At 39.6% G+C, this 25,220-nt stretch overlaps 1 protein-coding gene across 2 annotated transcripts in view; it reads right to left on the reverse strand.

Moving 5' to 3' along the window:
- Positions 1 to 3,008: 3,008 nt before the first annotated feature.
- The window catches only part of RETREG1 (reticulophagy regulator 1), a 127,042-nt gene continuing 104,830 nt past the window's right edge, over positions 3,009 to 25,220 (reverse strand). For both annotated transcript variants that reach the window (XM_032415118.1, XM_032415119.1), the window contains 6 exons: positions 13,690 to 13,816; positions 11,117 to 11,201; positions 8,994 to 9,131; positions 8,119 to 8,183; positions 7,748 to 7,874; positions 3,009 to 5,243 (listed from right to left, as the gene is read on the reverse strand). In XM_032415118.1, the coding sequence (XP_032271009.1) occupies positions 4,750 to 5,243; positions 7,748 to 7,874; positions 8,119 to 8,183; positions 8,994 to 9,131; positions 11,117 to 11,201; positions 13,690 to 13,816 (1,036 nt within the window). In that variant the 3' untranslated portion in view covers positions 3,009 to 4,749. The remainder of the gene's footprint in view (positions 5,244 to 7,747; positions 7,875 to 8,118; positions 8,184 to 8,993; positions 9,132 to 11,116; positions 11,202 to 13,689; positions 13,817 to 25,220) is intronic.

The raw sequence follows: 25,220 nt of genomic DNA on the forward strand, positions 1-25,220 counted from the left end.
GTCATGTACAACAAAATATACAGGTGCAATGGGTATTTAGAATAGAGAAATCTTATCCAAGTAGATCCGAAAAGTTTTCGTTAAGGAGCTGACATTTCAGATGGGTGGTGAAAGAGGGAGAAGATGGTGGACTTCATCTGCAAGTGACGGAGGGAGGTGGAAGGTAGAAGAAATACTAGGGAGGGAGGAAACTAAGGGACATATTTAGGAAGAACAGAAGTCTAGTTTGTGTTGAAGCATAAGATACAGGTAAAGACAAAATAAGACTAGAGAGGATTAAAGTATTGGGTAAAGGGTTGAATTCTACACTTTGTTGTTCATTCTTCATTTGGTAAACAGTAGGAAGTCAAAGAGTTTCAGTTTATATGGGCATAAGGAATAGGAGTGGTCCTTGAGGTCCAGCAGCAGTATCTGGAATGGATTGGAAAAACACTAGAAAGGAGCAGGTCTATAGCCAATAGCTCCTTGGTAAATGCAAGATGACTGACCAAGGGACCTTGTGTTAAACTTCTCTGCAGTATATTCAGAGTATTAAATTAATGTGTCTAATCTCTGCTGACAATGCTATAAAAAATGTTTCTTACCAAATTAATCATTTTACTGAAGAATTTAAACTGAGACTGCCCATGTAAAAAATTTAGATTTGAAAATATTAAAAATTAGAATTTTTTTCTGGATACTGTGACATAGCCCTTAAGATAGTTCACTTAATTGCCAAACTACTGAAGTTATGTTACACACTATAAAAGTGACAGTATCCATGAAGATGTGGTTCCTTTTCAATCCTAAAAGGTGTTGGGATGTTGATTTTTGATTATTACAAAGTTTAAAATAAGAGGAAATAAGCTCATCTTCAAGTCCGTTGAGATACTGGTATTGATATACAGTAGTCTCTTGTGATAGGCTGACTGCTTTTCACATGCCTATATCGCAGTAGCAGCTTGTTTTTGTTTCTCTTTTTTTAAGATTTCATTTATTTATTTGACAGAGAGACAGCGAGAGAGGGAACACAAGCATGGGGAGTGGGAGAGGGAGAAGCCGACTTCCCGCAGAGCAGGGAGCCCGATGTGGGGCTCGATCCCAGGACCCTGGGATCATGACCTGAGCCGAAGGCAGACGCTTAACGACTGAGCCACCCAGCGCCCCAGCAACTTGGTTTTTAAAAGGAAAACTTAAAAGGCTTGGTTGGGATTAACTTTTGGGGGCGTGACAAAGAATATAAAACTAACATTTATTAAATGGTTTACTTCTTTGAATTCTATGTTCATAAAAAAAGTTAAGAATTATGATTTTCAATAAACAATTTTAAAACATTTTAACAAAAAATACAGGCCTTTTTGCAACAGTTTTCATCTTTTTATTCAACAGCATTTATTGGATTATGAGGCCAATATAGTGCGAGTCCCACTGAAAGAACTTGAGAGTTTTCTTATAAGCAGGTACTTGTTGACTGACTTTGTTTTAATGTTTGAAAAGATGGCTTAGTTGAAACACAGGCAGGGGAAAAAAAATCACTATCTTGGTTATATATAGCCTTTTTTTCTCCTGAAAGACCTTCAGACCCTTTTTTCCATTCCCTCTAAAAACACCCCTGTGTGAGAGAATAATTAGTTTCCTAATTTTATGTTTGGGGAAATTGAAGTGATATTCTGGGGATGTTATGTGACTTTAACATTGTATCTTAGGAGGCCATAATATTAACATCAGAACTAGAACTCATATTTATGACATCCCATCCTAACTTAAATGCTGCAGTGGAAATGGAGGAATAATACACAAAAATATAGTTCTGAGACTTTCTAACTTCATCATGATACAAATGACCTAGGACAACAGTAGTTTAGTAAGGGGTTTTCAGAGTAATTTCCTGTCTTGTAACTAATATAGCTGGAGCAGTATAAAGAACTACATCAACCTAAATTATAAACAGAAAAGGAAAATGTTTAAGTCACTTATTTCTTAAATGTAAGAATTTGCTTAATTTGCTTCTTGCCTAAAATCAGTAGTATACTGGAATTTGCTATTTTTAAAGGAAAAAAAGTTGCACTTATTTCAAATATAAGAGATGCCTAAATATGTTGAGGATGTTTGCCAATTGCAAAGCCTTATAAATATTTGTTTTCCTAGTATTCTACTACATGGGGGGGGCAGTTTTTTAAAAATCACTTTTGAAGATTTTTAGGGTAAGAAAAGCAATGATGATTCAGAATGAGAATATAAACACTGCTTTAAGCCTGGATTGACCTTCCAAAGCAAGCTTGAACTTCTTGAGCCCTGCTTTATTGTTTCAGGTCAAAATGCATGATCAATGTATGCTATTCCCATTGTCTCATTTTGCTCAGCATTTTCTATAGGAAGAGAGCAAAATATTTTCTACACCTCCTTTACAATTAAAAAAAATCCATGTTTCACACTTTAATGAATGCATATATTCTCATGGTAAGGGATATATAGTCCCCCTCTGTACTGGATCAATCATTGGGGTTTATTGTTACTCTATCTTAAAACCAGAAATAGAATTATATACAGTATATCCACCAACACACACACACACACACACACACCATCCTCAACATCCCTGTTTATCTGAATTGAGTACTGTTATTGCATTATGTAAATCTGTAATGACATATGTTCTTGAGTAAATATTGAAGTACATGTATAGTTATAATGCTACTATCCATAGAGAGCTGGTATGTCTCCTCCATATTGCTAGTAACACATTTTTCTACCCTAACAACCTCGCCATCCCCAAACCATTTTTAATTTATAGTTTGTAATATTTGATCCTTGCTTTATTGTTCCTACCACCAACTCTTGAGTTTATCTTTTTGTAAGCTTGTCCAGTGACTTTTAACACATTCTTTAGTTACTTGAATCAACTTCTTGTTTTCCCCTCAATGAAAAAATTGAAATGACTTGTAAACTTTTTGACTTCATGGCCAAGAACATTTTTTAAAAGCAGAAGCATACACATAAAAAAAAAAAAAGAATCCTAGTGACAACTATTTTATAAATATGTGACTGTATTTTTATGTCCAGAAACTTGTATTGAATAGAATTCAGGTATATTCCTCCCTAACCCACACAGTTCATAGATCTAACACCAGGTTTTTGTACCAAAATGGGCAAGAAAATGAAGGCACAGGCTCACTTTGTATCAGTAAAGGACATCAAACACAGTCATGAGGCACTAATGACATATTAAGCACAGTCAACTCACAAAAAGCAAGTGTTCAAAGTCCTCGGTAACTTTTCTCCCTTTAACATTTGGCAAAATCCAGTCTAGATATTTTAATACCTCAGAAAGAAAAAATAAATAAGAGATGCCAAGTTAAAACATCAGATTACCTATAGTCTTTTAGAAATATAAGGAAAGGAATAAAATGAAGGGAAGGGACCACAGATTCCCTGTATTCTTGGATTATCCTTCCTTTCTGAGGGTCTCAGATGTCTGTACACATCTGTAGAAATGCCAGCTGTGCCTGAAGATTGAAGGGATTGTTGGTAGTTGGCTGACATGGTCCCTCAACACTATTAGAAGTTTGTATCACAAAAACAAAATTGGCTTGATTTCTGCTAAACCCTTTGTTAAAAGCCTAAGTCAAATTTGGTTATTTGAAGGTGATCTAAAAAGTTTAAAATAAAGGAAAAATATATTCTGGCTTCCCAGTAGAAACAGATGACATATTTAGACTTCAGGAGCAAATAAATACACCTTAAAGCCAAGCAAATTTCTCCCCTGTTGGAAACTCTCTACAGACCACGACAACAGTCACTATTTTTCTACTGCTGATGACAGCATCACTCCTAGAACATACCAGGGACTAGTTTCCAAACCCTAAGAGACGTTTTCTATGACATAACATGAAAGATGAGGGTTTAACTTAGGTCTGAGCAGGCAGAATAGACCCGCACTTTACAACATCTCTATTACAAATATATGACAGTTGAACAAAACACAGCCCAGTCTCTGTTTACGTCAAAACCACTGTCTATGTGATTGATATATAATTACTTGCTTTCTATGGGTTAATATCACCCATTGCCAAGACCAGAGCTGGCAGTCCATGGAGCATGCTATTTACTACAGGTAAGCCTAAGTCTATAACTGCAGAAGTAACATGGAAATGTATCAGCCTATCCAGAGTAGTTAAATCTATTTTTAAAATTTTTCCTAGGAAATTAATTTTGATAATATTTCCCAAGTCCTTCAACTAAAGATACCTTGATAATTTTTGGTGTTTTTTTTTTTACATCAGAATCTACCAAAATTTTTTAACTGTTTCCAAGTATCAGTAACAAAGGAGCTGATACTCCTTGTATTCACAACTAATTGTTACTATATCAGTGAGTTACAATAAACTGCTTTTGCATGCTTGAAAAATTAATTGTAAAGAAAAAAATAAGGAATACTTATAGGAGGATCCCAAAATTTGGTGTTTTTGCTTTAAAAACAACCTCTAATATTCATCTCTGACAACACAGTATGTATATATGTATATAAAGTTCATTTCCATGCTTATTACATAAAAATAACTATAGGAAATATCAGTATCAGCTGATATATATCCAATTAATTCACTGCAGAAGGGAAAATAAGAAAAAAAAAATCTGAAGTAATCAGTAAAGCTCACAGTTCAAAAATTTTTTTCCTTTTCTTTTTTCTTTTTTTTTTTTTTTTTTTTTGCTTGTTTGAATTTTTTTGGTAGTTTCATCTGTGCTGTGTTGAACAAGTTGATTCCCAGACTAAGGGCCTCCAAGTAGATTTGAAAGGAAGCCCGAAGACTTCTTATTTTGCTGTGCTTCTGCTTCTTGGTCTTGTGAAAGTCCCAATTCACTCTCAATTTGATCAAGCTCTGACTGGTCAAGTAGTTCAAAGTCATCACCTTCCTCAGGGTCTGTGTCGTCGCCTGGGCTGGGGGCAGCCTGAGAAAGGGCTTGCTGCGCGCCCTCCAACTGCTCTTTGATGGCCGCTGTCACTGCGGCCGCGATGGCGTCCCCAGCCAGGTTGCGCATCAAGTTAAAGGTTTGGTCACTGCTCAAAGGAAGGGTGAGACCAGCGGCTGACTGCCTCTCTCCGCTCGCTCTGAGACTGCTGTCCAACGGCTGTTTTTTTCTCCTTTGCTCAGTGGGCATGCCAAGGCTGAATTCATCTTCATCATTTGTTCCCGTGCCGTTTTCTACCGATGGAAAATCGGAAAGGTCTCGAGAGAAAACTTCTTCGCTGGGTCGGTCAAGATCTGTGGAATGTATAACACAAGTTCATGCTTGAGCACCGCGATGAATTTGAAAGAAAAGAACTGTCTAAATGATAATCTGACTTCAATCCGAACCCTCCAGGCAAACTTGACATTCACCTAGCCTCCTGGTTCAGTTTAAATCAACTTACGCACATACTGGACCCCTTTCAAATCTGGGACACTATCACTCTACAAATACACAAATACCGCATGTCCCTGCGACTTTAGTTTTCCTCTTAAGTACCAAACAGTATATGTAATGGCTTAATATTCAACCTAACGTTTGCTTGAGGCTTGACTTAACTTTTTTTTTTTTAAGTTTTTATTTAAATTCCAGCAAGTTAACATACAGTGTATTAATTTCAGGTATACAATATAGTGATAACGCTTCCATACAACACCCGGTGCTCATCACAAGTGCTCTCCTTAATCCCCATCACCCATTCTGCCCATCCCCCACCCACCTCCCCTCTGGTAACCATAGGCTGTTCGCTATTTTAAAGAGTCTGTTTTTTGGTTTGCCTCTCTCTTTTTTTCCCTTTGCTTATTTGTCTTGTTTCTTAAATTCCACATACGAATGAAATCATATGGTATTTCTCTCTCTCTGACTTATTTTGCTTAGCGTAATACTCTCTAGCTCCATCCACATCGTTGCAAATGGCAAGATTTCATTCTTTTTATGGCTGAGTAATATTCCATTGTATTATGTGTACTGAAGTTTAAATGTTCATCATAAACAAAAGTTTCATCCTGCCCCAGGGAGGGTATTAACTTTAAGCCAATGTGGATATGCATGATGACAAGTTAAAAAAAATATTTCAATTGGAGGTTTTCACGGATTCTGGTGTAACAAATGGTGAGTATTATCCTGCCTCAGCATTATTCATCCATAGAGATGTGTATCTCAGCATCTGTAACCTATGTTTGTTTAAAGCAATGAATTAAAAGAAAGTATTGCTCCTTCTATCCCATATTCAACTTAAGAGCTTATGGAAACATTTGGCTTTCCATAAGTATCGCTGAAAAGGACCATGCCCTATTTACCAAACTTGTGTCCAGAATACATACAGGAACACTTTAGGATTTGGGACATTTGAAAGCAATGTCAGGTTAGTAGGCAGACAGTGATTTTATTGTTTTTCACTTTCCATAGAAAATTTTTCAGTACAACAGTTAACTCTTTACAACAAAGAGTTAAAGCCTTCTATGTGGGTTGGATTATTGCTGCCGCTTTTGTTGTGTAATGCTTAAGAACAAAGGGTTTGCTATCCTTATCTTGATAATGTTGGGCTTGTACAGCTTGAGTTTTTTTTTTTAAAGTAGACTCTTAAGTCCAATGTGGGGCTTGATCTCACAACCCCATGATCAAGAGTCACATGTTCTACCAACTGAGCCACCAGGTTGCTCCATGGATATTCTGATACACTTTAAAGGTGAGGAAATTGAAGCCCACAGAAATTATGTCACCCGTTCAAGGTCACACAGGTAGCTAATGACAAAAGCAAGACTACACTTGGGTGCTCCAGTCTCCAAGCCTGTCTTTCAAACATTGCACAGCCTCCCTCCTTCCTCTAGAAAAGAAAGTGTGTTCTTGCTTGTAAAAACACATATAAAGCAATTCATAATCTTCCATTATAACCTCATATTTTCAGTATATGGCTAAAATGACTTGAAATAATCCAATGAGGCTAGTAAATGTTAAGTTACTGCACAAGACTATTTTAAATTATATTTATCCTAATTATAAAAAAAAATTTTTTTTTTAACTAACTTTGAAGAAAAACGTGAGTGGAGTCAGCTTTAGACTTGGGGAACCGGTCCTTTGCACTTCAATCCTTTTTAATGAGGACTAGCCCTGGATGTATGGGATGAGTGTCTCTCTTCCGCTCCTTCCATTGTTGCCAAAAGTAACAGATATTTGCCACCACACATTTCAGAAATTGTTTTCACTGTCAATTATTTATTTGTTTTCAAAATAAAGGCAGATTTGTATCTTGACTGTCTTAGATCTTTTTCTCATACTTTTAAAAAAGTAATAGCTTTTGAGATATGATTCATATACCATAAAATCTGCCCTTTTAAAGTGTACACTCGGTGGTTTTTTAATATACTCACAAAGCTTTACAACCACCACCAATACCTAATTTCATCATTACAAAAAACTCATACTAATTACCAATCACTCACCACCATTCCTCTTCCCTCAGCCCCTAGCAGCCACTAATCTACTTTCTGTCCAAATGGATTTGCCTCTTCTGGGCGTTTCATATAAATGGACTGATACAATAGGTGGACTTGTGTGTTTGACTTCTTTCACTCAGCATAATGTTCTCAGGGTTCATCCAAGTCATGGCATGTATCAGCACTTTGTTTCTATAGCCAAGTGGTATTCCGCTGTATAGATACGCCATATTTTGTGTATCCATTCAGCAGTTGACAGAGGTAAATATTTTTGCAGATACTCATAATATTAAAAAGAAGAATATGTAGAAATGTGAGCATACCATCAGAAGTGTCTGTCTGTGGAGTGTATCCTTCTGACAGGTTGAAGGTCCCGTTGTCAGTCCAGGAGACCTCGGACACGTCCGTGTCAGACACAGACAGCTCTTTGGCCGCAACCGTGAGGCTAATCTGTGTTAACATAGAGAGCAGGGGCACACTGGAAACTTCTGGCAGAAATCTGCTTGAAAACTCCATACGAACCCCCAAACTATCAGAATAATAAAAACCAGGTGAGTAATTCTCCTTTTGAAACTGTTCAATCATCTTAGAGAAATAGGAGGAGTCCATTAGGCAAATCATTCAGCTTCAGGGCATGTAAGTAAATTTACAGTCAAACCACACAGCAACAAATGGAAAACCAAACAAAAAATACCTTAGGACAAAGAGCTGAAAGGTCTAATTCACTGTCATCTTTGTGACTTTTTTCTTTATCTGCTTCTGTTGAGAAAAAATTTAGAGGCTTTCAGTGTCCTGGTCAGCTCAGACATCGTGTACTTTATCCATTCTACAGTCATATCCTGACCCCACATTCCTCGTAGTCTCCAGTGCTTCCATTTAATTAAATGTGTGCACTCAACAAGCTTCACATATCTGCAAATGTTTGAGTTCCAAGGGAATGGTCCATATCAGTGATTCTAGTAGGGACTGGCCCAGCAGCAGCACCGCTAATGGGAACTTTTTAGAAATGCAAATTCTCAGGCCTTACCCTACACCAACTAAATCAGAAATTCTGGGGTGGGGCCCAGGACTCTATGCTTTAATAATCCCTCCAGGTGATTCTGATGCTTGCTGTAGTTTGAGAACCTATAAGGTGATAGGCCAAGTTAAACAGTGAAAAACGATCACTTTGGGTTTTCCTCTGTTTTCTTTGCCTCCCCTTGTTCTCTCCATCCCCTCTTATGCGGCTCCCACGCTCGCTCTTAGCCCTAGCGTGGTTTTTTATTTGCAATTGTCCACCCCAAAATAAGACAACTGAAACAAAGGAAATCATAAATAGCAAATATAGAATTATTAAATTCTTTTCTCCTTCCCCTGACAATTTGGATTAAAAAGTGAATTTCTTATGTGTTTGAGAAAAGCATAAAAGCCTAAATAAATAGGCAAAGGCTACATTACTTTGGGGGGATTAGCTTCGATATGTAATAAAAGGCTAAAAGCACTTTGAGACATATTCAAAGTGATTTCATAATAAACAGCCAGCTGACATCCCATTCCATGCATGGAATCTAAAACTCAAACTTTACCTACCAGATCTCTTACGTCTCTTCTGATTAATATATTCTCCAATTCCAAAATCTAGCTTCAGCAGAACTGACTTGATTTTGCTGTATATTTTTTGTCCAATATCATTACACTTAAACAGGGGACACAAAAATGCACACAGCACTGAAACATAAAAAGGAAGAGCGCGTCAGTAAGATGACCTTCCTTTCAAAAGGCTACCTCTGAGTATCTCACAAAAACAGTTCAGTCAGTAAGACAAATACAAGTTTTTTTCTTAGAGAAGTGCCTCTGTGAAATAAGTTCATAATTTCTATTCTTCCTCCTGTAATGAAAACATTTTCCCCTATACAACACGCACACACACACACACGCATGCATGCACACACTATGCTTACAGTCACTGTTTTCAAAGACTTGCTATTAAATCAACTTTCTCCCTTTTATTCTTTCACCCTCAACACTGACACAAAGATTACATGCTTTCTTGACAACAGTCCTGGATTAAAATCTGCACTCTACTTATTTGTTGAATAAGCCATTTCGCTATAGGAAAGTTATTATCTATTAGCCTCTCATCAGTAATATCAGGATAATAATATTATCTCTTGGGGTTTTGTGAAGAATAAATGAAGTGAATGCAAACCATCTGAATAATGCCTGGCCTATATCAGACTATCCCCTGGCTCTCTTCTCCTTTAGTTCCTAAACAAGGCAATCAAGGGCTGATACTCTATATGAGTTCCATCTGAGAGAATGGATTTGCGCTTTGATCATCTGCCATGGATGTTACGCATTAGGAATACAAAAAGAAATGAAGCCTGACCTAGAGAATGTATTGTATTCCCTAGTGTTTACTTCTTTGTTGTTGTTAGAAAATGTGCCCATTTACCTTTTAAATAGGAGTTGCGACCTCAAATATCACTAGAAGCCAAGGAAGCATATGTACATTTTAAAAGCTGGTGTAAGAAAAATGGGGAAATAACCAGGGTTAGTTCAGTGGAGAGTGCCTGTCCCATCTCAAGGTGGCAGCACCAGACCATATTTTTCAGGAGAAGATGGAAATCTATACTTTTTTTTTTTTTTACAGCATTTTGGAGTTATATTTGACATATAATAAATTGCGCATATTTAAAGTATACAATTTGATAAGTTCTGACATATGCATACAACTAAGAAACCATCACCACAATGAAGATAGTGAACATATCCATCACCCCCTAGATTTTTCCCATCTTCCTATTAATCCTTCTCTCTTGCCTTTCCCTGCCCCTACCCACCTCATCCTTAGGCAACCATTTGTGTGCTTTGCTATTAGCTAAAGATGAATTTGAATGATGTATAAATGGATTCACACAGTGTATGTTCTTTTTCACATGGCTTTTCCCATTCAATCTAATTTGGAGATTTATCCAGACTGTTGCGTACATCAGTTTTTTTCATGCTGAGTAGTCATTGTATGGATATACCACAGTTTGTTTACCGGTATGTCTATGGATGGACAGATAGACTGTGTTCTGTTTTTGGTTACTACAAATAAAGTTGCTGTGAACATTTGCAGACAAGTCTTTGTGTAGATATATACTTTCATTTCCCTTGGGTAAATACCTAGCTGTGGAATAGCTGGGTCATACATAGTTTTTAAGAAACTGCCAAACAGTTATCCAAAGTGTTTTTACCATTCTACCTACCCACCAACAGTATGTGAGAATTTCTAGTTGCTCTGTATCCTTGCCAATACTTGCTATGGTCAGTATTTTAAATTTTAGTCATTCTGGTGGGGGTGTAATGGTATGACATTGTGGTTTTAATTATTTTTTGAGCCACAGAACATACACAAGGGCAAAGGGATTAGTGTGTTTGTGGGGGATGGGAAATACAGCTTACTTATGGTTTTACTGACATAATTTAAAATCAAATCAAATCACTTATAACCAGCCCTGCCTTTTGGCAGCCGTTCCTCCAACTTTAAAATATAAACATGTCTCTAGGAAAAGGAGAAACTTTGTACAGCAGGAAATTAAAGGATAACCAATATGCTGTATAGTTAAGGACTCATCCCTCCTCTTCCAAACTATGGAAGGCCATGTTGACCATTAAATGATACCATATGCATCACATAAATTAGCCAAATGTTCTACCATACTTACACAGTAGATAGCTGAGTATAACTCCAGGAATGTAACTTCCCAAGACTGTAAAAAATGTGCACACACTGCAGACCAGGAGACAAAACTAGAGATAACAGAAACAAGATGTGACATTATATATAACTCCAAGACATTTTCGGGCACAGGATACACAGACAATTATTTATCTATATGTGATCTATCACGTTATGGCAAATGTTTTTCAGTGTTCTTTTGTATTTGGGTCTGCCTGATGACTGCTGTGTTCAGCCAGCCTTAGTCCACTCTAACACTTAGTAATAATCATTGTGAGGTTCCAGAAGCTAATTTCTGGCACGGAGAACATCTCCCATTAATCATGCCTGTGGCTATATTACTGTCAGATGCAAGAGAACTGAAGACTAGTATGTCCCCAGAAACTTCTTTTCCTCAGTATCAGTCACTGAAAATAATGCAGCCTGGTCAATAAACCTGCAAGTTCAAACTACTTCTATAAACTCATCAAAATTCATAAACACAGCAAAGCAGAAATTAGAGGCATTTATATAAATAGAATGGCAATTTGCACAGCTGATAAACTGCTGGGATGAATCCATTGGCCATTACTATCCTCCTTCCTAACCATATCCATCCCTCAAATTGACCTCACTTCTAGGTCACTTAGGAACCAAATGGGAATGAAATGAAATTCCTACAGTGAAATGTGCTTATTTTCCTTCTGTCAGTTATGACCAAAAAAATCTTGGTTGTTTCAAGAAATTTAAACATCATGACAAAACAATCTCCCATAAAGCCTTCACTTGTTTTCCACATCCTAGTCTTAAAAATAAACTATTTTTCTTCTTTTGATTTATCTTTAAATTATGTATTAAATTGGCAAGCAAAGAAAATTCATTAAGGGAATTTCAAAAAGACATATGAGGAAAGAATACATAACTCTGATCAGTAACTGATTAACACTGTCCAATGAACTTTGATTTTCCATTCTTTGGCACAGGGTTAATAAGTTAACTATCAAAAGGAGAACAGATGAACTTACAGAACAAACTTAAGAGCTGTTTCTGAAACAGCAGAGGCCCTTAAAGAATATGCAATTCGAATAGCAAAATGGAAGAGGAAAGACCATAAGCGTTGGAAGAGTAAGTGTAGGAAAGCATTACCGTGTCCGGAATTCAGTTTCACAAAGAGATTTCATATTATCCACTAAATCTGTAACATCATCTTAAGCCAATTGACTTGGACTACATTAATGCAGTCCAATGCAGAAGTTTTAAGTTCAGAATCTTCTAAAAATGTGTTTAATCATTTCAGTAAAATAGGCATCAAAAATGCAACTCTCCCTCTCCACCATATGGGTATCTATGCTAAGAATTACCTTCGGGGATTAAAAAAAAAAATCCACACATATACAACGTTGCCACTTTAATATGCTCAAAATGTGTCCAAGCACAGTTCTATTATCAATACGACTGGAGTTAAGCGATGGCCTGTACGTGGTGCAACCAGAGGGATTTTCAGTGTCGACATTCCTAGGCCCTTCCAACTACAGGTGGAGGTTCAAGGAACTTGAACACAACACTGGTGATGGCTCCACCCTTAAACCCACATTCTCACAATCACAGCTGAAGCCACCTCTACACACCCAAGTACTCCAAGGGTGTGCACTGTGCAATCCCTTTCAGACCACTTGCGACCCTTCTTCTCAGGGGTTTTCATCTTAATTGGAAAAATACACATTCCATTTATATAGAGACTATGAGTGTCTTTGCCAAAGGTTTTCTTTACTAGATAGATGATATAGGAATCTCTACTTTTTAGACCGACTTTATTATCTCCAAAAGCACCCTAAAAGGACTGTGTGTTCATTTCATCTCCCTTTGACTTCGGAACCAGCCTAAGTAATAGAAACAAATTCTTTTTTTATTGAATTGTAATTGACATACAAGGTTATGAGTTTTCGGTGTACAACACAGTGAGTCAACATTTACATACATTACGGATAATGACAAGTCTAGTTACTATCTGTCACCTACATACTTAACATGATATTATTGACGACATTCCTTATGCTGTGACTTACTTATTTTTTTAAATTGAAGTGTAGTTGACCTATAATGTTATATTAGTTTCCGGTGTACAACATCGTGGTGACTTTCATAACTGGAAGTTTGTACTTCTTAATCCCTTTCCCCTGTTTTGCCCACTGCCCTGCCACTCTTCTCTCTGGAAACCACCAGTCTGTTCTCTGCATGTATGTGTCTATTTTTAAACTGAGATTCTTCATAAGGTATTTTTTTTCTCCTTGGTCTGGCTGATAGCAAGACCAGTCACCATTTTTGTTAATGAGTTAGATAAACATGTATAAAATAGAGAACCCATCCAATCTTGAAATATAAGTTTGAGGATTTTCTAGTGCTAACACCCTCACATTTCTGAACCTCACTAATACCAGCTTTTATGGCGTTTGCTCCTAGTATATTATATCCAGGACTGGAGAACCCTTATAAGCTGATAAAATAGGTTAATTCATTTGTTTCCAATTTATTGCACGTTCTAAAGCATGCACGGTAATTCTCCTATGCTGGGAAACTTGCCTTGCCAGGGCTCTGCTGTTTAAAAAGAGACATTTCTTGAAGAAATATGCTGAAATTCATCCATGATTCTGCAATACAGTGGCTGAACCTGGATCTTTCATCTGGTTTGGAATTGATAACTTCCCAGCTAAAGAGAGAAAAAGAAAACAAAAAATTTTAGCTGCACTTTTGATGATTCCTTCAACATTCACTGCTTTAGCAAATATTTATTGAGCACCTGCTCTTGGCCACACTCTCTGGAAAAGCCCTGTGAATTCAGAGGTGAACAAGCCCGATACCTGCCTAATGAAGCTCGTGCCAAGAGAAGAGAGACAGGCTAAGCAATTTGCTGCACAACTATCCCATTACAATTAAAGAAAGAGGGTGAAGTATAGGGTGGGGCCTTTGAGACGTCTCTGAAGAAGTTACTTTTATGCCAAAATCTGGATTAGCAGTCTATCACGAGGGCTTGGAAGAGTTCCAAATAGAACAGTGTACAACATAGGCAGAGGGCCTAGAGCCAGAAGGAGCTACCAGCACTATTCTACAGAGCCCCACGTGTGGCTCCAGGAGAGGCAAAGTCAGCCAGAAGAGTAATGCTGCAGGAAGCTTGGAAGGTGGGACAGGACCTAATCATACCGGGTCTGGAGGGACTTTTTAGAAACATTTAAAACCTTAAGGATAGGGAAGCCACAGTGTTTTTAGAGAAACCTTGGCATTGATCTTCTAATCATCGTCATCATCGTCAATGACAATGCCTTCTCAATATATATTATAGTCCGTCAACTCAATAGAAACTGTTAAACTCAACAGGGTCTCAAAATACCTTGTATTTTTCTACTATACCTTCCCCCACGTGTTGAATGTGATGCATTTGTTATGCATGTGCCCTGTGTCCCTGACCTCATTTTCCCACAGGAACCTCAATAAGCTAAAACCAGTAACCATCTCTCCAGGAAGAAGACATGCAAACACAGGGCATTCCCCTAAAATCACAATGACATCGAGTGCAAATCCCACTCTTGCAATACTAACTCATCACAGAAATATACCAGTTCAAACAAGCTCTATCAAGGGCCCCCAAATTCTTTCATTTAATAGATAATTTTTAGTGCCTACCACGTGGAAAGCACTGCCATAGAGCTAAGGATACGGCAACAAATGGATGTTTCTAGTAGAAGACAAAGATTATTAGTGAACTATCATCCGAGCTACAACTGCAAGGGAATCAGAGTAAGATGATCTCTGGATTCAAATCCAGTAGTCCTAACACAAATCAAAGCTACTTTGGCCCTTTGGTGCTCAGCTCCCCAGAGACTGTGTATATGTGGATTCTATTTTTTTAAGGATTTAAATATAACTTAAAATAATATTAAAAAAGGAAATTTAATTATCTAATCTACAAATTTTAATTGATTTGAGGGAGCATGTGGTGGGGGGTGTAGGGAAGGGCAAAGGGAGAGGGAGAGAGAGAATCCCAAGCAGACTCCATAAGCCTGGAGCCCGTCATGGGGCTTGACACGGGGCTAGATCCCATGACCCTGAGATCATGACCTGAGCCAAAACCAAGTCGGATGCTTAACCAACTGCCACCTAGGTGCCCCTATTTCTTTTTAATATACCTTGAACACTAAGACAATTTGTAGATTAGATAATATTTCCTTTTTTAATATAATTTTAAGTTATATTTAAATGAATGCAATAGCATTAAAAAAGAAAAAAAAAGCGATTTCACTTTCCTTTCCCTTTATTCTGAGTCAAATAATGCTCTACCAGAGAGTCACTGAGTTACCAGTTCTCCAGGTTTATGCTTTCCATGAGGTAGACACTTGCCAAATGATTTCCTGACTATCATAAGAAATGAACTTTTGGGGACGTTTAGCAGTCAGGGAGTAGTTTATGTATCCATTAACTCTACCCCTCTCTTGAATCACGGAGCAAGCCTGTTTCCATTGGTGACCAAATGGAGCACTAGCTTTGCATACCTTATGAACGATTCCAGACCTATTAAAGGAGACACTAAGTGCATGGCTAGGAAACCACTTTCTGTAACAAAATCTTGCCAACAGGTCTGCTTAATGGGAAAATATTCTGTACAGGAGGGCAAAAACTACAAGTGGCAAAGGAAATAGTGAGATTATTAAACTGTGATCTCCTTTTTTCTTTAAAGATTTTATTTATTTATTTGAAAGAGAGAGAGAAAGAGCGCACAAGTTGGGGGGGGAGAGACGGGGAGAGGGAGAAGCAGACTCCCCACTGAGCAGGGAGCCCCACATGGGGCTCCATCCCAGGATCCCAGGACCATGTCCTGAGCCGAAGGCAGATGCTTCACCGACTGAGCCACCCAGGCGCCCTGTGGCCTCCTTTCTGAGAATAACTTATTGCAAACTGGCTAGGCTAGGCTAGGCCACTGTTCCATTTACTGGGGCCATACAGTTGACAGCAATACAGATTTTAATTTCTGCTCTCTGTGCATATTGAGTAGTATTTAAGGATTTGGTTGAACTGTCTGGCAAATACAATTCTAGCAAAAATCAATGAAAAATGTATTATGGAATGGTTTATCATTCTTTTAATGATTCAAATGGAATGAATGAACATTTCATATTTTGAAACAAATTTAAGAGTATTTTCATCAGGATAATGAACAGATAAAGTGAGTTGTGTTCAGGCAATGAAAGATGAAATAGCAATGGAAATGAATGAACTCCATGTTTGTATGTAAACCTCAGAATCAGAATATTGAGAGAAAAAAAATCACAGAATACATACACTATGATTTCATTTATATAAAGCTCAAAGTCATGCTAAGCCAACAGATTATTTAAGCAAGGAAATGATTTAAAAACAAAACAAAAGAAAACACCCAAGATTCAGGAAAAGGGTTACCTAAGGCAGGGATGGTTTGGGGGTATGTAGGGAATACGGCCAGCAAGGCATGTTACAGCGAGGCTTCTTGAGTACCGGTCATGTTTTATTTCTTAACTTAGATGATGGATACATGCAAATTGACTTATTAGTGTTCTTAAAGCTACACACACACACACACACACACACACACACGGCCTTTATTTAAAAATTTACTGAGGGGTGCCTGGGTGGCTCAGTCAGTTAAGCATCTGCCTTCGGCTCAGGTCATGATCCTGGGGTCCTGGGATCGAGGCCTGTGTGGGACTCCCTGCTCAGCGGGGAGCCTGCTTCTCCCTCTTCTTCTGCCCCTCCCCCTGCTCATGCTGTCTCTCTCTCTCTCGAATAAATTAAATCTTTTTAAAAAAATTAAATTAAAAAAATTTCTTGATACTTAAACATATAATCATGCTTTTTATTTAGTAACAGTTTTACATGAGTATATCTCACTTCACATTCTATATATAAATGTTACTTAAGTTTTTGCCTCAGTTTATTTATTTGTGAAGCAAACAGTATTTCTGCTAGCTAGAGCCATGAAACATAGTTTCTGAGTAAGCTGTACCTTATAGATGCTGAAACCTTGTTCTAATACTATCTTTAGGATTCCTATCTCAGAAGTGACACAGCATTTGTATACATATTTACTATTCTAGTAAGTAAATACCCTAAAATCAGAAAGGAGCCTACTCTAATACTAAATTATCTAAAATTACCTAACTTATCTCTGCAGAGATAATGTCATGGTGAAGTCTTCATACAGTTTAAGGTGCTTAATACATATCACAATGAATTAACTAAAAGTCTCGTTTCACATTTAAGGATCTTACCTATTTTCATAGTGGGATTCAAGTGGATATGAAGAAACCTCAGCATCCATCCATCCTTATTCATTTATTCAATAAAAAGTTACCCAGTTCCCCCTTTGGGTCTCACATTATGCTCGGTGTGTTTCCTAGTGTTATTTCCAACCAGCGCAAACTGAACGCCGGTAGCGCTGTCCCTGAGTCTACAGACACCACCGCTTGGTGGGAAGGAGAAACGGGAATATTCAATTGGTGAATATTTTCCATGGCCATACAAGGACACTCTTATTTATATTAAATTCCTCCCCTTTGGAAAAGGCCCTTATGTGACAGTATCGTAGGACAATAAATTCCATGGTTACTTATATTAACGCAGTAACCTTAAATAAATCTAATCGATATTTGAATTATTGTTACAGTCACAAACAGAAATGAGGAATCCATTGTGTAAAACAGGAAAATATTATCTAACCAGATGGGTTTTGGAAAGAATAGTAAATGTTTAAAAACACAGTAAATGAGAAAAAGATGTATAGATTGTGCTGAATAAAATTTAAAGGAAATATGTACAGCTAAAAAAAAATTCAAATCAAAAGCAAAGAAGAGATCCCACTCTACACTTCAAATGAAACATGGATCTGGGGCACCTGGGTGGCTCAGTCAGTTAAGCATCGGACTCTTGGTTTCAGCTCAGGTCATGATCTCAGGGTCCTGAGTTCAAGCCCCGCGACAAACCCTGCTCTCAGCGTGAGTCTGCTTGAGACTCTCTCCCTCTCTCTCTCTGCCCCCCTGCTCATGCTCTCGCACATGTGTGCACACATGCTCTCTCTCTCAAATAAATAAATACATCTTTAAAAAATACATGAAACATGGATTCAGAAGAGTCACTCTCTGGGAGTTTCGTAATAGTTTTAAACCGTCCAGCAAGTAATTCTGAGTCCCACCGGGACACACATTTCTACAGTCTTCCATCGTATACAGTCTACCATTAATGTATATCATGTCATCACATTTCAATTCAGGTAACATAGGTGTATAACATATAATTGAATAACATCTAATATAGTTGTATAATTCAGAATGAAATAGGACATTTGATGTCAACTTTTCAGTCTTATTTTGTAGGTGAGGAAAGTGAAACCCAAGTTTTCTGAGCTAGTTCAGGGCAGAGCCAAGACCTGAGGCCAAGAGTCCTGGTTTCCAGCTGTTCTCTTTGTTTAAAACATGTGCCCTCTTCAAAGAAATTCAATGACCTCTTTTGAAGAGTCTACATATAATTTACGACAAGGAAGAACATTCCATGTTCCTTCTCACTCCTTTCCAGAGTCAGGAGGGTTGAGGTGTGACTGACCAATACCAACATGGCATCAGTTAGTACCCACCCTTTCCAAGAACAAGAGAGTGCTTCGTGGGCAGAATCTAAAGACTCAGCGGAAACTAAGATTCATGCTTGGTGTCTGGTTCATGTTTTAATACAGATGACGTACACATAACACACAGTTGCTCTGTCATGAAACTCTAGGTTTTCCTGGAGAGCCTTGTCTGAAGAACACATAACCAGAGAAAGGATCTCCTGTGAATACTGGATGATGCTGGGGAGACAGATCTTTTACATGGTGTGTGGCTATCTTCCCACCATCCTTGGCGCGGATCAACAGGCAATGTAAGGCCAACTAACATAAAAGGAGACTTAAAAACAGTTTGAAGCTTCACTGAGTTCTTAACCAAAGAGTCTAAGTCTTCTGTGGTTGAAGCTCATCCAAGGGAGAAAATTACCAATGGCTTCAGTATAATATTCCAGGGTTTATCTCTTTCCTCTTTAGTTTCAGAGAGAAAACTGCATTTTCCAGTAAGGATCTTCGGTCCTTCCCCCTCACCCCCTCCCCGGTTCCAGCTTTCTCTGTCACTCATGCCCTCATTAAGGAATGAACCTCTGCACACTCCAGCCACAAGATAAGGACCAGTTAAAAGTCCCTCCCTCATGACTGTTATCCCCAACTTCCCACACTCTTGGTGAATCCAGTTCAAGTTCACAACTCCCTGCCCCCTGTGGCTTTCAAATGGGCTTTGCCCAAGGATCTGCAGACATGCAGTGCTTTCCAAAAAAGCTCTCGAAAGTAAAGGCCTTGGCAGATGCCATTTTGTTACCATCATCTTCTCAACAAAAACTAAGGGACAGATTTTTAGCAAAGGACACTCTGCATGGTCAAGGTAAGCAATTATTTACCAAAGAACCCTGAGTTCAGTGAAGTGCTTTTTCAGCAGCTGAGGAATTTATGGTTTCACCTGCCTGTGACAGTCCAAGGGGAATAAAAATGAGGAGGATGGCTCCTTAGACAAGCAGCCTCACTTCATCGCAGAAGGGAGCTGAGGCTTCCTAGTGGAATTGGAAACCAACATCCCTTCTTCTGCCTCCATATCCCTATTAGAATACAATTAAGTATACATAGTAGGTGATGTGGCCAAATGAAGCCCTTTAGGCTGTTCCCAAATTGAGTGTGTGTGACACCCCCCCACCCCGGGCACTGTTTAAACAGCAGCCTTCTGGACCTCACTCCAGAGATTCTGATGGAACAGGTCTGGGGTAAAGCTCAGAAACCTGCATTTTTAATGACCGTCCCAAGTGATTCTGAGGCAGGTATTTTTTTTACCCAGAGTCACTGCAAGAAACACCCCATGAGAAAGTTACATAGAATTCCTGGTTCAAAACAGAGACAAGAGGAGAATTGGCTTTAGGCAAGATGATATATGGGGGATCCAATCTGCCCTCCCATTGAAAACAACAACAATGGAAGGAAGGAAGGAAGGAAGGGAGGGAGGGAGGGAGGAATGGCAGGAATGGAAGGAATGGTGTCTGCCTTCAGCTTGGGTGATGATCCCAGTGTCCAGGGATCGAGTCCCGAGGGGCTCTCCGCTCAGCGGGGAGTGTGCATCTCCCTCTGCCCCTCCCCCTGCTCGTGCTTGCTCTCACTCTCTCTCACAAAAATAAATAAAAAAGGAAAGGAAGGAAGGAAGACAAAATATAGGAAACAATGATTTTCAAGATCCTCGGCCCGAAGGAAGGATGTTGATCTCTGAAAGGTGGTGAGTCCTATGATCGTCCAGTGGCCTTGAGTTTCCAGGCCACAGAGTAGGGAAGGGCAACCCAGTGCCATCCAGGGACTGCCTGAGCTGAGGAGACAGAACTCAGGGTCCAAACTGAAGACCAAAGAGGCTGGAGATGGCAGGACAGAGTGTGGGAGCAGTTGGGCCTGCAGAGAGACCACTGGCCATGTGCTGGGGTCTGGGTCTTCAGCCGAGGGCCAAGGTAAAAGTGCATGAGGGACCTGGGGGCCAGGAACAAGCCAGCAGAAGGGACGACGGGGAGGAGTCCTGCACTCACGCAGGGCTGAGAATGATGCCTGGTCTCACCAACCAGACTGGAAAACCTCAGAATTCACAGACATTGGACAGAATTCTCAGAAGGGTCTTGCCTTAGTAGGAGAATAATTAGTCCTCAACTAAATGCTGCTTTGATCGCGAAAGTCTTAAAAGCAAGCTCCAAAAGGATCAATCTGATTTAAAGCAATCTCGCGGTGTCATTTGTAGGAATATAGAGTGGGGAGTTTTGTTAAGAACCAAGGAACTCACACGTTCAAACTGGGGTCTGAATGATTTTATGTTACTTGCGCGGCTGGCTTTAAAATTATTGTGTAACTTTTTCCTTCAAAAAAAAAAAAGCCATATTAATAAATCATGTCTAAATTTTATATTAAAAGTCAAATTTGTCTATACAGTTTAGTGGCCACAGAGATGAAATTTGAAGGCACTTTAGTTTCAGAATGCAGCACACAGCCTCCTCCATTAGGGGGTTCCGTAAGACCAAGAAATGGGGACACTCCCGTGCTCTTTAAAAATAGACTGTAATTCAGTAAGAGCATGTGCTAGCTGCCTGCTTCATCTCCTTTGCCCAAAGAGTCTTTGAGCACTAGAAAATATCAGGCTGAACAAATGAATCTTGGCAGAGCACAAAAAACCTCTCTCCAGGGGCACCTGGGTGGCTCAGATGGTTAAGTGTCTGCCTTCGGCTCAGGTCATGATCCCGGGGTCCTGGGATCAAACCCGCATTGGGCTCCTTGCTCGGCAGGGAGCCTGCTTCTCCCTCTGCCTCTCCCCCTGCTCATGCTCTCTCTCTCTCTGTATCTCTATGTCTCGAATGAATAAATAAAAAAAATCTTAAAAAAAACAAAAAACAAAAACCTCTCTCTGTACCATTTCCCTTCCGTTCATGTCAGTAAACCCGCACCGAGTACAGAGAACTTGCTGTCAGGTACCCTTCCTGGCTCCGGGCTTTTAGCGATGCCTCCACCAGTATGTGAAGGTTTACACGTGACCCCAAAATAATGACACACACACACTCGTGGTACATGAAACTCACCTATTTTATAAAATGACATGTACTTGTATCTAGGACTATTGGGGAAAAAACAGAACTTAAAACAAAGTTGGGGACTGGATGTGCAAGGAGAAGCCAAGACTGCCTTTACATTATTGTAATGCTTACCGGACAACGGATCTTTTTAGCATATACTCGGGAACTTAAGTCAAAAAGTATTTTTTATAACTGAAAGTTATTTTTCTAAACCAAAAAAAAATAGAGTTTTAAAATATATCCAAACTCAAATCTTTTTGCATATTTCTGGAGCTTTAGATGCCATCCATGGACATCCCTTTGTGGAAGCCAACTTCAATTTGGCTTCTGTTTAAGCTGGCATCGGTTTGGCTTCTGGCATTTCCGACACAACATAAAGTGCTATATTTTTCAGTAGGTGCAGTGGAGAAGTATATTTTAAATTATGAGGCAGAAACAACTATTTAAAAAGAGTTATGGATTAAGATTACAGAGTTCAGTATGACAGTTTTTTTTAAGATTTTTTATTTATTTTTGTGAGAGAGAGTGAGAGCGAGCACGAGCAGGGGGAGGGGCAGAGGGAGATGCAGACTCCCCGCTGAGCAAAGAGCCCGACTCGGGACTCGATCCCTGGACGCTGGGATCATCACCCAAGCTGAAGGCAGACACCCAACCAACTGAGCCACCCAGGCGCCCAAGTATGACATAGTTTTATTCAGGTGACAATGTTCAGTAAAATGGAAAGATGCAAACAGGGTGAATAATTCCCGTCAAGGCAGCTGAGTAATCATTCAAGTCAAGGGGGGTAATACGGAACATGAAATGAGAGTCCTCGCTAACAGCAGGGGTGAAGCGCTGTTCCACTTGCTGTAAGCTTACGATCCTATTCAGTCCTTACGGTCCCCCTATGTGTGAGGTGCTATCTACCATTCCTGTCTTACAGAAGAGGAAATGGAGGTCCTTGCTCAAGGTCACGATGGAACAGGGCTATACCAAATGGGACTGCGAACGCTCATGATGTGTGGTGAGATACAGGAAGAAGACTCTGGATTGGAACACAGGGATCACTTCAGAGATGAGCAGGAGAGCACAGTGGAGCGGTAACAAGGGAAGGATTATGGAATCCCTCAACGCCAGGCGACAGAAATAAAAATTCTAAAAAGCAGCTCTGGTTCCCAGGTGCAACGGAGGACCAAGGAGTTCAGAAGCCTGTCTTCCGTCTCCACGACCCCAGCTGTTTCTAAGGCAGGCTCCACACGGTGATCCCACAGCGTGTGGCAATGACAGTCATGACCATAGTTCCTGCTGGAGGAGCATTCCTGCGCGGACACTCAATGTTAAGCACTCTGTGCATTTTCTCACCGAGTCCTCGCCACCGGAGCCCCACCCCGCCCCCCATGAGCACCACACCTGCAAGGCCGGGGCTGGAGCACCTCCAGTTTACCCATGAGAAAGCAGGGTGAGAAGGAGCTGTTGCTGACAGCCACGGCATCTTCTCATTTTCTTTTGTAGCAATTATCAATTGTCGTTAATTTCTGTCTGTCAAGTTGACTTCCCCATTAGACTTTAAATTCCATAAAGGAATTCATGGGCACAGACAGCTCTGTCTTCAGCAGCTGACAGAGCTTGATATCTATGAGGCAATAAAATACTGAATAAGTGCCAGCGACAAAGGATATTAAAGGAGGAAACTATCAGAAGGAGTGAGCAGTGGTTATTTAGTGACACCATGCATGATTTTTGTTGACTTATCTGAATGTTTCTGTCCCATTACAGATCAGCAATAATTAGCATGTATTCATTTCGAAGTATAAACATATACAAAATAACAGACAAAAAGCCCTGAAAATTTGGAGACCAACTTTCATTTGTATGGAATAGTTTCAATTATTTTCTTCTTGCAAACGGAGAGTTAAACTGCCTTCAAAGTTAGGCAATTACGGTAAATACGTCTCATTTATTCCAAGAAGCATTCTGAACTGGTAATCAGTATTTTGTGTGGAATTCCTTCTGGCAAAACTTGGGTCCTCACGTTTGACTTCTCCATGGGGGATCCCCGAATCCTCGAGCACCTTCTGCAGACATGACCCTCACAGGACGAGAGAGCATTTGTGACACCCACGGAGAACAGGACAGGGCCCCCGCCAAGTCGAGTGGGCCAGAAGGCAAAGATCAACGAATGTCCCACCTTCACAAGGGATAGAGAAAAAGGAGTCCCTTTTTGTTTTTGTCAGGCAACCTCAATTCACTGGAAAACATGTTCAGATACTGTTTCCTCTCAAACACACACACACACACACACACACACACATGCACGCATGCACATTTCTAATCACTTTTCAGATTTTCCATATCTCCAGGAAGTCCTATTACAATACTCATTTCCAAAGAGGTTTAGGAGTCTGTCATACTACACCTACCCCCAGAGAATATACCTTATGTCACACTATTTGTTTTTATTTTTATTTATAGGAGTTGGAAATAGAAACCAAACAATAGTTTTCAGAAAGTTAACTATGTCAACATCCCATACTGATAAAGCTTTCACAAAAAAGGGATCAGTTATAACCTAAGTTGTCCCCTAGCAACCGTGACATACAGCTCCTTCAACCATCACACCTATAAATACACCTTGGCTTGGAGCCCCATGTAGTGCTTCATTCTCGGCTAGTGACTAACGGTCTCATGCTCTCTGCTGGGAGAGAACATCTGTTCATGTTAATTCCTGTCGAATTTTTCTTAGAAAGGTCAGTCAATATCCAGTTACAGATTTTAACATTTCTTAGTGCAACGTGTTAGAATTTTTCTTAATCCTCCGGATACATAATACGTCCCTCCGCATGCATGCGTGTTTGCGTGAGTGTGTGTAGGCAGAGAAACAAAATAAAAACAGAGATCTGTTTCTCTGCACAAACACGCACAGAATTAGAACCATGACAAAGCAAATAAGATGTGTCAACTGGAGGATTAAATAAGCAAACACCAGATTAAGAAATTACATAGCACTCAACTCAAAACCTTCACTTTCTCAGACCAATTAGCCACGTGAGCAAGTCCTCCCAAGGCCACGGACGGGGAGGCACCCCCTGAGCTCCAGCTTCTGCTGGCCTGGGAAGCTGAGCCTCGCCTTCCTCGGGGCAACTCGGTGTTCTATTTGGGGCTCTCTTTTTATACTAAGTTTCAAAGGAATCAAATATCAGTTGCTTTGTGAAACGGCTCCTTTCCCCTTCCAGCTCAATCTAAGCGCTCTCTCTTCCTTCCCCTGGGGTGGAGACCGTCAGGGCACCCAATCCACCGAGACAATCTGGAAGCCTGGCACTCAACCGCCATCGCGAAACTTCTTGCATTATTCGAATTTCCATAAACACATGCCAGTTAGACGTTATTTTTCAGCGTTTTCAATGTTGCTAACTTTTCAACAAGCAGACTTTCAGCAGCCCGGGCATGAA

The sequence above is a fragment of the Phoca vitulina genome, unplaced genomic scaffold (genome assembly GCF_004348235.1).
Source record: "Phoca vitulina isolate PV1807 unplaced genomic scaffold, GSC_HSeal_1.0 scaffold17, whole genome shotgun sequence".
In the NCBI taxonomy this organism is placed as follows: Eukaryota; Metazoa; Chordata; class Mammalia; order Carnivora; family Phocidae; genus Phoca; species Phoca vitulina.